General features: G+C 41.4%; 1 protein-coding gene across 10 annotated transcripts in view; it reads left to right on the forward strand.

The window, feature by feature from the left end:
• Positions 1 to 3,110: 3,110 nt before the first annotated feature.
• atp2b2 (ATPase plasma membrane Ca2+ transporting 2) overlaps positions 3,111 to 14,094 on the forward strand; it is a 71,834-nt gene continuing 60,850 nt past the window's right edge. For 9 of the 10 annotated variants that reach the window (XM_035956253.2, XM_023288046.3, XM_023288047.3 and 6 more), the window contains exon 1: positions 3,735 to 4,136. In XM_035956253.2, the coding sequence (XP_035812146.2) occupies positions 3,938 to 4,136 (199 nt within the window). In that variant the 5' untranslated portion in view covers positions 3,735 to 3,937. Of the gene's footprint in view, positions 4,137 to 14,094 lie in introns of all 10 variants that reach the window. The other variant, XM_023288045.3, reaches the window with a different exon arrangement.

Below are 14,094 nucleotides of genomic sequence, written 5' to 3' on the forward strand. Positions count from 1 at the left end.
ATCCTACGGTGGACAGATTTAGCTTTTTTTTTGCTTTTGGAATACTAATTATCAGTACTGAACTGAGGCCTCCTGGCAGCTACTTATGCATTTATTTCTATTCGTCTTTTGTAATCATTAGCGTTTTGGTTTGCAGGTGTTTTGGCAATCTGTGCTTCTGTGCGATGCCATCTCAGATATTCAGCAACTGCATCTGTCTAGGTAGATCCAGAATCTACAGGAAGCTGTTTATTTCCATTTTCCCCCAATTATCTGACTGATTGACTGCATTGCTGAAAGAAAAGTAAGCTAGTGGGATAGAATACCTGTAATATTCTTGATACTGAACAGGTATATTTGTGAATAACTTTTGGTGATGGTGGCCGTGTCCCTGTCTCTTGCAGGTGGTCCATCTGGTGCTAAACAGAATTACCTGTGTGATGTAGTTTCACTCCTCAGCCAACCTCAACTACACACACATAATTTCCTGGGAGAGCATTTGTTTGCTTTCATTTGACGGTTTTGGAGGATCTGGCCGGCACAGATGTCTGCCTGGCATGCAGAGAGTACCGCCAACATTGATTGGACCTGATCAGTAGGCGAGGGAGGGGGACGGCATAAAAGGTTGGAGAATAAAACTGAGAGGACGATACAGTCTTGGCCCGTGCTGTCTTTCTTTCCTAAAGACATTAAGACACCCGCCAGAACCATCCATCATTATTATCATATATATAAAACCAGCGGAACATTAATCTTAGTTGGAATCACTTTCTTTAATCAGCTTTAAAATCATGGTAGGCTGGTTTGTTAAATCGGTATGTCCAAGTGACATTGGCAGTGCTGTCTAATTTCATACCTTCAGACAGGGTTGGAGATCATTAGCAGAGAGGACTGGACCCTGTGGAGTCACAGGTACATGCTGCCTCTATCCTACTTATGTGTATTCACATGTTGGCAGTGACTCTCACCAACCTATTGTGACAAGGTCGTGGCCTGCTGTTTCCAAGCGCACAGTTGTGTCTGGTACTAATCCCATCTGTATCATCACGCATGATATTAGCAACTGGACACCTTGCTGATTACATTAGACTCACCGAGCAGCACTTGACACCAGCACAAAGATCTTGAGTGTGCCCACTATCTTTCTTTTATCTGCTGCTAGGTAATTTTTCTGTAAATCTCCTTTGCTAAATCCAAACAACAGGCAACAGATGTGCAGATAAACTGTATTTTGTATTGTGCCAGCCTCTGTTTGTTAACTGATCTTTCAGTGTGCCAAGGTTTCTTTTATTTTTTATTTATTTATTTTTTTTCTTTTAGGTACCTACAATGAAGCATTGTCTAGCTGACGGAGAAATAAACACTATTCTATGACATTTTAACTGCATAACAACAGCAGCGTAGCTTAATTTTCTACCTAGAAAGATGCACTAACAGCCGCAGCAATAGCCACAGGTAATATTTTACCCTAACGAAAGGAATTCTCAACAATGCAGCTGCTTGCTCTTGGCTGAGGTCCTGTTCGATTCACCTCATGCTATGTTTATGATGATTTTAGATTTTTGTAGACCTTTTACATGCAAGAATTCACTGTATGATTTAAAGCACAGATGAACCATTTTAGGGATGGCTTGACAAAATCACTTATTGTATGATCTCATAGTTTGTTTGATAGACTGACAATGGAGTAATCAGCCCTGCCATCAGTGCTGATTTTATAATCTGAATGTCCCAAGTGTCTGCAGGCGTTGCTGCATTACGGCTCCTTCTCATAGAGGAATTGTTTCTAGTGGTAATATTGCATGGCGCAGATGACGGAGACAAACTATGGCACTACAGCGTTTAGCAGAATACAAAACTATGGTGCTTTGATTCCAGGTCTCCCCCTGAGTGAGTGGGTGGTGATAAAGGGCAGCCGCGAGGCAGAGGTTTACTTCTGATAGTAATATTAATGATGAAGCTTATTTAGATTCAGCAAATGAGGAGGTGATCGATGCGTGACATGCTGGGTCACTGATGTCACAGATTAAAAATAAAGGCACGCATGTAAATCACTGCTGACAGATCAATAGTGTTTTGTTTTTTTACAGTGTATTGTGATGTTAGATGTTTCTGTGAAAGTAGGCAGATTGTGAGAAACCAGTGAGTAAAAGGAACAGGCCGACAATATTCAACTGTATGCTGCTCTGGTGTGAAAAAATCTGATCCTGTTAGCAAGTATCACTTGAGTGGTTTATTTGACTGTGTGTTAGACTTCTATTGATGTCCAGAAACTATTAAAAAACATTTGGCCACACCACTGCAGTGGGTGACATGTCACTTTGCTAAAATAAATGTGGATTTTTTTGTGGAGTCCTGACTCAATCACCAGAGAACAAGCAAGAATCAAAACGCAAATGTAGTGGTGTAGGGCCCAATGCTTTGGAGAAATTACTTAACCTGGCCCTCAATCTGAAACTATATGTGTGATCTGTTTTAAAATATTTCATTTTTCAGTAGGAACAAATGGACTGAGTGTCTCAGATAGGTTAGAGAAGCCAGAAATGAGCTGTGAACACCAACATTTTTTTTTAATATCAAGGAATTTGTGCAGTCCACTGGCTACAGACAGAATTACCGTAATTCAATAAATTGCAGTCTGCCTCCTTAACTTACACTTTCCTGAACCAGGTGCACATGTAAGGTGAGAGGGCAGGAAGCATGGAGTCAGTGCATGAAAGCAAAGCATTACGAGACAACAGGCGGAGAGAAATGTGTCGGCGAGATAGAGTGACTGCATAGGAGAGGTCACTTACTGTAGAATGAGGGAGAACAAGCGGTGAGGAGGTGAGATAGCAGCAGCAGCAGCAGCTTCCCAGCTCAGCCCATCCTCCCAGTGACAAAGCAGCGTTACGTTCTGCCTCTCCGCTTTGTCGTCAGAGCAGCCCCAGCCTCCCACCCGCACACAACTCCTCTCCGCTCTGCACCAGAAAGGAGCATTCTCTTCTCTCCCTCTCTCTTTCGTATCCTCTCTCTCTCTCTCTCTCTCTCTCTCTCTCTCTCTCTCTCTCTCTCTCTCTTTCTCTCTCTATCTTTCCCTCTCTCTTTCCCTCTCTTTCTCTTTCTGTCAGCTGGTGTGTCCTCAGAATGAGGTTAGGAGCAGCACCAGCAGCAGTAGATAGAGACAGCAGAGGCACAGTTACTGCAGCAGCCAGGAGAGGCTGTCCTTCAGCCGTGCACCATCTACCGCTGCATTCACCTCTGCCCTGAGAAACGCAACGCTCATCCCTGTGCTCTCTTTCTGTGTCTCTCCTCGCTCCTCCCTCACCTTCTGTCCTCTTTGAATTCATCTCTTGAATTCGTCCCCCTCTCTCTCTCTCTCTCTCCCTCCCTCCCTCTCTCTCTCTCTCTCTCTCTGTAGCAGTGATGGGGAAGACCACCATGTAGAGACAGAGAGGCAGCGGAGGCAACAGCAGAATAGCAGCAATGGGAAGCCACACATGGAGCGGGTCTGGACTGCAGCCGTGGTGAGCCTGAGACCTACAGGACTTGGAGCCACTCTCATTGCCCTTCTCAGGACCTGACCACTGGGGCTGTCCAACGCTTACCTGGATGCTCCCACTTGTGTTTTCACGTCCCCTCCTCTCCTCCTTCTCTGCTGCTCTCTCTCCTCTTCTTCTGTTTCTTCTCTTTGATGGTTTTTTGGTCTGCTGAAATCTGTCTCTCCTGAAACGGAGAAGCTGCTCATCAGTTTGTTCCCCTCGGATTTTTCCCCCTTTTTAATCTCTCTATCTGCTTACTTTACCCACAAGAGTTGTTCTTTTTTCTCCCCTCTTTTTTTGGTTGTTGTTGCCTGCTTGATACGTGTTTTGGATTTTTTATTTTTGGATGAGACTGAGCTAAGCTGTTGTGCAAGCTTTTTTGTCAGATCTATAAGCAATAACAAAAACTAATATAACTGAGTTGACTAGCTGACAACATGGGGGACATGTCGAACAGCGATTTTTATGCCAAGAACCAAAGAAACGAGGGCAACCATGCGGCAGCCTTCGGCTGCTCGGTCATGGAGCTGCGCTCGTTGATGGAGCTGCGTGGCACAGAGGCGGTGGTCAAGCTCCAGGAGGACTACGGGGGAGTGGAAGGACTGTGCAAACGACTGAAAACCTCACCCACAGAAGGTGAGTCCTCATGCTTGTCTATTTATATGCGTGGGTGTGTATGTGAGAATGCATGCACTGGTGTGTCTTGTATGATGAATCTTGAGGAATGTGTCTTCTGTTTTCTACTGAACATGCAGTTGATTGTAGGTTTTCATTGTATTTTCTGTTGGTTTGTGTATTTACTTGGGCCACATCCTTTTTTTTTTTATCATTAAAGTCAATGTTAAAAGCGCAGACATGCAGAAAGCTCGTAAAGCACCTGGAGAAATGCGTAAGCACAGCATCAGAATAGCACACAGGGGAGGGGAGTCCCGTTTGAGGGGACTAATGAAAATCCTTCACAGCCAGCTAGCGTTAGACCTGTTTAGTATGCACAGAAATCTCCCTGGACAGTTTAGCCCGCCTCAATCCCCCTCCCCCACAAAAGCATCCCACCCTCCCTTGTCATCTTCCTGTTCAGCCAATCAGCCGTACCCTTATTAAGGAGCAGATCGCTGGAGCAGCATGGTAAAGGTTTTGGCCACGTGGGATGTGCTGTGGCGTCTGCAGATGTGGACTGGGAATGAATGGAATGAGATAGCGACAAACAAAACAAAACAAACCCCCAACAAATACCCATAAATGTACTGCTTCTTTTCAATTTTACATCTAGGAAAAAAAATGGTAAATTTTTACTTTACAAAGGTAGACTATTCAATATCTGCTTCTACTTTTTTATCCTAAGGAGCATGGGTTTATGAATATATTATAGCACCTCTTTTAAGATGTAATAAATGCATAACAACGTATGCTGTGGTGATGGCAGCCCAGTCACCTACTACTACATCCCTTTTATATACATTTTTAATACCTTAGCTTAGTCATAATATCCCCTTTAAACTCTTCAAATATGCACACGATTTAAATGCCCAACTTGTTCTCCGTCTACATGTTGCATTAAGGCCGGATTTTCTCTTGCATCATTCCCAGCAAGGATACAAAATGGACCTCTCCGGTAGCTACACCTGTACACTGAATATTTATAACAGTGTGGAAATCATCCACCACCCCTGACGTTGGGATCATTGATAAGTATGCATCACCTGTGTGACATCAGAGGTACCCTGTAACCTTAGAGGTTGATGGTCATAGAAGATAGTGTTTCCTGATCTTCTAATGCCAGTCCAGCCACTTATAGGTCAGCTCCCGGTGAAGCCTATGGCAAGAAAAAGCTAAATTAAATCACAGAATCTTCAACATTACAGAGTACAATAAAGAGCAAATCAAAATGGGATGGAATAGGACAAATGCGCAGATGAGCACCGACTCAGATAGAACATTGGTTCTTGCTTTTCGGTTTCTCGTGCTGTACATCTGCAGAATGTAGTTACCTATGTGTTCCCTTGTAGGTGACAGTGGGGTGAAGAGCTAACGTTTCCCTTGGGCAGCCAGCAGGTGAACGGCATGAGTCATTCAGGGGCCAGATGGGTCGTCAGGCTACAGCTTAATTTCCAAGAAAGGACTGAGCTTCTTGGTGTGTGACCTGCATCTTTTGAGATTCGAGAAAAGAGAAAATCAGTGGGTGCTGGCTGTACAACTGTTTTCCTCAAGAGAGAGTAGGGAGTTGCAACACGTAGATCCTCCTGGTTGGGGAGTACGGAATTGTGAAATAGCATGCAGGGCATCGCTGCTCCTCCAGGTTTGGGAGGATGGAGAGGAGCTCAGGGCATTGACAGCCTTTGATGCTGTGAGAAAGGCAGAGTGGGAGGATACTTAGGCAGACCCTGCGAGAAAGGAGAAGTAAAAATAGATATATATATAATAGATATGTGAAAACCACATTATATACCAAGAGTCTGTTCACAGTTTAGATGTGACTGCAAATTTGGATAAAACGCCATAATACTGGGAATGTGAAGCAGTGAATGTTTTAAAATATGCAAGATTATGCTAAATTTTATATAATACTACCAGTTTTTTAGCCGTATTTCTAATACTGACAGATAGGTGAAACAGTGACTATTGCTCATGACTTTATTTGCAACATCAGTGTGAAACAATGCCTGCAGTGTTCCAGTGACACTGAAATTAAACTGAATTTGAAGTAGCAATAAAATTATCATAACAGACATAAAATTATAATTTCATTTTCCCATTCTCATAAGCATCCTGATTAGATGCACGAATGATACATTTTATCAGTGCACTAAACACTAACCCTGGATCACAGCCTGCAGCCTTGTAATAAAACTAAAATTATAGTAATTAAACTTATGAAATAAAAACAGGACTATTGTAATGATTAACGTGCTTTCTGTTATGGGAAATCCGATTTGCTCAGCCAAACATTTTACAGATATTGTCTGCACAGTGTCACTATCTAATTATCTTAGCACATTACATTATCACAGGATTTATCTACTTCAGGTATAATTAATAATTACAAAATGCGTCTCATTTAAAATCTTTAAAATTCTTAGATAAAACTAATGACATATGTGATGCCATTAAAATTTCTTAATCCAATTTTGGCCTTATAAAATAATGTTATTTGTTATCACAGTGTAAAATACTGGTTCTTTCTGGATGATACATCCAATGAGTGCATGTATAATGAAAACAATAAAAGAAATGAAGCAAATGACTGACATAATCTAAATAAGATGCTCTGTTGACTGCATTACTCAACACACCACCATCTCAAGTCTGTGCACCATTAATTATTTTCACGTATGTAATACTAGATTTACCAGAATGCATTATGTATTTTGTCCAATTTTCTGTTTAGCTAAATGAGGCGCTTCCATATTATATTTACTTAATCAGTTTTCACTAGGTTACTTAATTTCTTCTTTCAACAAAGGTTATGAGTAATATTTTTTTATAAATTATTTTCCCACACAGGAACAATGACTGACTGGAAAATCTGTAATGGTATCTCGTCCCATTTGCATTAGCTGTTTCTATGTTCGTGCCACGTCAGTCTCCTCGTGTGCCGTGCAGTTACTCCACAGAACATATGTTACCTCAGAAATATGATCGTTGTAATTATCCTTTAAGGTACTCTGTAATACTTGCTGTCATCATGTGTAGTGTGTGTAATGTGTATATGTCCCAGGGGCCTGCATGTGATGGTGAGAGGCCCTGAGCACGCTTGACCTATTAGCCCCTTTATACTGTAGCTTATACCAGCCCTTTCACATGACACTGGCAGTTCATGAATAGCCGTCCCACATTATGCAGCATAAATGCATAATGGCTCTGTCAGTATAGAAATGCAGCTGGTGAAGAGGTTTCACTCTTGACTCTTGCACAGCTTAGAAAAAGGGGGCTAAAAAGGACCACAATGAGATGTTTCAGAGTCTGTTTATTGATGATACACATTATGCACACACATGAAGCAGTACATACAGTAGCCCCGTTTGCTGTATGTAGAGCATCATTCCTGGATTGTTGAGTTCTTACCCTTCAGTTTTTTCAGTAGCCTGGTTGCGTGTACTACATACCAGCACCCACGATGTACTTACATGTTGCTTTGTAGGTGACTGGGGTGACGGACTCGCGTTTCCTTCAGGCAGCCAGCAGGTGAACGGCATGAGTCATTCAGGGGCCATATGGGATGTCAGGCTACAGCTTGGTTTCCGATAAGAAACGGCACAAAGCTGCTCAGTATACAAGCCGCTTCTCCTGAGACAGAACAAGAGACGTTGGGTGGGTGTTGACAGTACAACTATTTTCTCTAGAGAGCGCTGCAGCACGTCGGTAGGTCTCCCCTGGGAAAGGAGAAAAGAATCGTGAGAGAGCGCTCAGCCATTCTTTGATGGAGGGGTGCTCAAGGCATCGATAGCCTTTGATGTTGTTTGGGAGGGTAGGAGGGTTCTTACCAGGCGTTTGCAGGAAATGAGAGGTACATATAGATGTGTGCAGAGCTCACATATACAAAGGGATGCCCACCTTTACAAAACTACAGTGGTAGTATTTTATGCCAATTTATGCAGCTGCTTTTGGGAATGAAACAGGTAATTTTTTAAAATGCATCTTTCTTGTTTGCACTAAATGTATATTATGCTGCTTTGTAAATTTTTTGTTGTTGTACATAGTGTGGTTAATAGTATTATCATGAAGAGCAGAACACCCACCAGCAGCCCTAAAAGGTTTCTACTTCACCGCCTGTAGAGCTGAATGTCAGAATGGCTTTAGTCGCCAAGATGATGGGATGTGGAGCTACAGTATCTTGTGTATGCTGAAGAGAGATAGTACTGAATAGTAATTAATGCAATAGGAGCTTTGAAAAAGCAAAAGGGTTTCAATGCAGTTTAATATAAGTTTAATAACTTATATTCAGTCAGCGACTGAAGTATTTTATTTCCAACCAAATGAGATTCCTCAATTTCAATATCTTCACCGTCACCTCTTTTCCTTCTAATACTTTTCTTTGCCCTTCACAATATCACCACACCTCATTTCAGTATCCCAACTACCTACGTCCCTCCATCTCTCTCCAGTCTTTACTTCATTTCATTTGAGTCCAGCACATACACAAACCACCTTCACCACCTTCACCACCTGCAAATCTCCTTCAACATCACCTCTCCACCACCTCCAGAGACAGTTTTGCCTAACCCTGTTTCTGATGAAGTCCAAACCAGATTTACTGACACAAATCTACATCTAGCCATTTGCATAGTGACTAAACTGGCGATGGAGGGGGTGCCTAATAATAACAACAGCCCCGCCTTTTGTATCACATCCACCTTTTTGGCTCTGTTGTTCAGCTCACAGAAAGTTGATGGAGCTATTTTAGGCTTGTACGGCTCTGAAAGTGAAAATGGAATTAATTCTACGTAGACAACAGCAGGTTGTTCATATGTGGGTATGAAAGCCCTTTAGTTTAATAATCATTACAAAACATCACAAAGTAAACATCAGGATTCAATTAAAGGTCAAAGGCACAGGTCTGTGGACATAACATGGACTAAAGCAAAGATCTCATTTATTTATTTACTTATAAAATACGCAACCAAAATACTCTCATTGCTGATGGCAAATGGAATAGAAATTTTATGCTGTATAGAAACCATGATTTCAAATTTCAGATTCTGGATAAGTTTTGATGGGGTGTTTTCATCTTTAACAGCAAAATATGTTTTAAAACCGATGTAGTTCACTGACAGTCTGGCTTGCCGTTTCCCCATTCCATTACTTATGCTAAGCTAAGCTAAGCTAAGCTAAGCTAAACTAACCAACTGCTGGTGCCTACATATTGTAAAACAGTGCAAGTTGCCTTGATAGTATCATCTGACTCTGGAAGGAAGCAAATATTAAGTGTTGCATTTTTGAACATTATTTTAAAGAAGAATAATGATACAGAAAAGTCGAGGTAAGCTGACAGGATCCGTTCTTAAGGTTTGTTACCAATAAAATCTCAGAAATCTGTGTTTATGAAACTATCCTAAGTACACTGCATCTTCAAGGTGGAAATTCCAGATTTTCTTATTGTGTCTTTGCAGCTCTGTGGTGAACATGTCTTTAAAATCTCCCTTCTTCCTATTTGTACAGCCCTCCCCTCCCTCTCTCCTGCTCCCCCTCCAGGCCTCCTCCTCATCAACCCTCCACCTGCCCTTTATCTCCCATCCATCCCTCCCTCTCTCGCCACACCTCACCTCTCTTCCTTCCTCTCTTATTCTCTCCTCTGCTCCCATTTCTATTTCAGTGTACTGGTCGTTCACTGGTATCCCAGTGGGCCGGTGTGCAGCATAGCCTAAATAGACCTGCTCTACATCTATAACCTTCATCATCTCCCCCTTCTACTCGAACAATGTAATAGTGCTGGAAAAGTAGCACACCATTTTTAAACTTCTGTTTATCTCCAAGCTATTAAAATATATATTTTAACCAGAATGTATTCTAGATATTGCTATTGTTGAAATAGAGACAAACTTCAGTTAATTTGGCTTCAAGCTGATCCGCCTCCAGTAATAGTGAGAGCACTGTAGGCTTCGATAAGTGGGAAAAAATGTCTTGCAGGAATGCAGGTGTCTATCTGACTGAGAATAGATCCCAGAGGGGGAAATGTTCCTGCACTGCCTTTAGCAGCCGTTGTGACAGTAGTGGATGGTGGCCAAATAATATATCATACACAGTGCTTGTTTTTCTCACGGGACGATGTTGGTGGTGGTTCTTGTGTAAACAATCCAATCCCTGCGGTGAAACTTATTTATCAGAATGTGATATGAAACCATCATCAGATTCTAAATGCCTCAACACACAGACACATGATGGTGTCTCGCACGTATTGTATATCTGTTGACTGGGAACAAGGTACATTTGCATCCATTTTTGCTTTGGTGACATTGCAATGATGTCAAGGACACAGACAGGACTGTGTGTGTTTGGCAGACAGTGTAGACAGAATGAGATGGGAGGTTGAACACTGGAGAGAAGCAAGATGGGACAGAGGAGGGATTGTGAAGAAATGTGTTTTCCTGCCGGGTTATTTCTTCGTGCCCTTACAATAATGCCAAGGATCAGCTGTGTGTACAGATGCTGTTTCCCTCTGTAATATCAAAACACTGCTGTGCTGCTCCTCCTATTCATCCTGCTGTACACCTTTTACTCCATATGTTCTATGCTGTTACCATGATGAGAAATTCATGAATTCTCTGCACAAATCAGGAAACTGTTTGCCCCAGTCATCCGTCACCTTTGTCTCCTCCCTCTTCTTTCTGACTACAGTTTACCTGCTCTCTTATTTCATCTTTTTTTCTTCATCATTCACGTATATTTTCTATGTGTTTCCCTTCTAATCTGTTTTCATCCCCCCTCGTGAAATAGCATCCACATTTCCAGTCTGACATTTCTGCACATCCTCCTCTTTTCATCTTAACCCCGTTTTTCCTTCTCCTCCATTCTCCTCATCTGTTTTTTTGTCCCTCATAGCACCTCTCCTCCTTGCTCCCTTTATTTTTTTTTTACTCCATCCCTCCCTCCATCCCTGATGATCATACTAATCACGTCCTCCAGTCGCAGCACCACGAGCGCATTCCCCTCTGACGCAGTCTATTTAATCTCTGTCCCACAAGGGATCTCTCACATGGAGCTGCCGTCTCTTTAATAAGGACAATTTCTCCTGCTCTGCAACTCCTCTGCTCCTCCTCTCCTCCTCCTGCATCCACCCTCCCCTCTCGCTCCCTCCCCTAGAGTTCTGTAAAAGGGCTAGAAGAGGTAGAAAAAGAGAGAGAGAATGAAATAGGAGGCAGTGGAGAAGGGAGACAGAGATGGCTCTCAGAGGACAGATTATAAATGATACACAGCCATTTTGCTCGGTGAGGAAGCAAAACCACACTGTGGGTAGACACACACAGACACACACATACATATATACATATATATATATATATATATATATATATATATATATATATATATATATATACATACATACATACATACATACATACATACATACATACATACATACATACATACATATATATATATATATATATATATATATATATATATATATATATATATATATATATATATATATATATATAGTATACACACAGCAGTACTCACACAGGTGTTCTTCTGCAGTGTAGTAGCAATGACCTTGAGGCAGGCTGAAGCAGTATTGTGGCTCAGTGGTCAGTCACTGCGCTAGCGCTCTATATGCAATATTAACAAGATTAAGCAGGGACAGGAATGTGCTGTCAGAAGTAGGGGTTCAGCTAATATGTGATGTATTTGGTGTGTCTTTAAAAACAACTGATTTTATTCATTGTTAATATTTTGTCAATGCATCTTAGTCCAGCTATAAGCACTAAGCGTATGAAAACAGCTTACATTTTGGGGTACCGCTGTGTACATGCAGCTGTAGAAGAAGCATCTCTTTGGTGCATTGCCTCCCTCCCTTTACTTTTTTTTGCTTCCATGAAATGAATCATGCTCTACAGGTTTATCTTGTGTCATGGTTATGTAGTTGTTTCACCGTGTTTTTTTTTTTTTTAGTAGTCTGTGAAGATGCTACTTACTGTAGATGGAAAAATAAAAGTTAGTGGAGAGATGACCTGAAGCTAATGGGTACAAACCGACAAACCTGATTACAATCAATCTGGTGAGTGTAGGTAATCAGACATGAAGCAAATTATATTTTAGCTACAAAGCGTAGCAATATTTTTTAAAAGGACCGTAACAGATCCCTTCCAACACTTGATTTCTCCTGCAGGACGTTAGGAAAAATAATCTTTCAAAAATGACTTACTGTACTCACATTTGAATCCGCAAGCTGGACAGCCTACTGTAACATGAGAAGTCTGACTTACAAAAAATGATAACTGCAGCTTTTATGGCTTGATATAAAGCGGAAAGCCATGAAAGCTTCAACTCAGTAACCCAAAAGGGTTATGTAGCTTCCTGCTTATTTATTAAGCTTAAATAAGGCACTAATAAAGTTAACTATTTGTATCCCTCATTGCAAAGCTGTGCACGCTTTTAATTCAGCGTAGATGAGCAGGTGAAGGAGAAACATAATAATGACTTGTGAATGTTTCCTTTGGGATGTGTTGTGAAGTGCAGTCACTTCTCAAATACCTGTAATGTCATAAGTCTCGAGAGAAGCCCACTGCGGGCTGGTTTCCCAGGCAGGGATTAAACAGGGCCTCAGACTAAAACAGAATTTATATCTATTAGATATCCTCAGAAAATCATTCCCATTCTTGAATTAGACTGATTTCTTTTTTGAGAAACTGGTTTTAAATTTGTAAATTAAGTGGTGATGCATGTCAGTAGAAAATCAATTGTACCATTGTGATTTACCTCATAACAAATATACCAGTTACATTATAATAGGGCTCTGATGAACCAGTCATCTCATTTTAGTAAAGCAAGCAACAATCAGGAGAAACATCAAACAAGTGGCACCAGTTGTTGTCTTTGTTTGTGTCCTGTGCTTCATATTTACATGTAAATCTATGTATATAAGTTTCTCCAGTTAAATCCCAGTTTTAGAAGGACTGTCGGACAGTCAGACAGATACTGTAGACACACACACACACACACACACACACACACACACACACACACACACACACACACACACACACACACACACACACACGCACAGATGCTGGACATGACCAGCAGTGAAGTCAGTTGTCCCAAGAGATGCCTGACTGAATTAAGAGGACATATGCCAAAAACCAGACTACTGGCTGCTCCATGGAGACTGCTGCTGACTCACAACCGTATACAGTGTGTCTGTGTGTGTGAGTGCCTACTATAGTGTACAAATTGGTATACAGTAAATATAACTAAATATATAAAACGTGAGTGTCTTGATAGATTCCACATCTGAAACTTGACTAATGGTAAATAAACCCAGTGTTAAATAAACATTTGTGAACTACATGGGTCTTAAGGTAACCGTCCATTTTTCAGTTAGCAGTTCACTTGAAAACAGTTTATTACGGCAGCTTTATTGCACAAATACCGACTGTGCAGGTTACTGAGTTTATTTACTGGCATCCTGATGACCCTGGCTTGAAAATATTTGGTGATTAATACTAAAACATTCTTATCAAGGCTATGAAATACATTTCCTGTTTGATGTGTGTGTGTGTGTGTGTGTGTGTGTGTGATTCTCTACTTGCTTTTCATGAGCGTTAGTCTTGGAGGCTTGATGAGAGTTCTTGCTCCAAGGCACTTGAGGGACAGGTGATTGCTGATTTTTCAAACAAGTTCACCACCAGGCCAGTAGACCGCACTCTTACTTTTTCTGCTCTGCACGAAAGTCTTCCCTTAAATAAGTGATTTGCTCAGAAATTCTGTGCCAGAACTTGACATCTCTAAACGCGTCTGTGTCCCAGGGAACTGTCATATATCTACATGCAGACTTGTCCTCTGAAATGTCCTGAATGTGAACTTGCTGGTGGAAGCCAGGAGTTTGGATACCGAGTTGACAGGCGTGGCGATGCTTTTAGCTGGATATGCAGAG

This window comes from Amphiprion ocellaris, chromosome 5 (assembly GCF_022539595.1).
Source record: "Amphiprion ocellaris isolate individual 3 ecotype Okinawa chromosome 5, ASM2253959v1, whole genome shotgun sequence".
Lineage (NCBI taxonomy): Eukaryota > Metazoa > Chordata > Actinopteri > Pomacentridae > Amphiprion > Amphiprion ocellaris.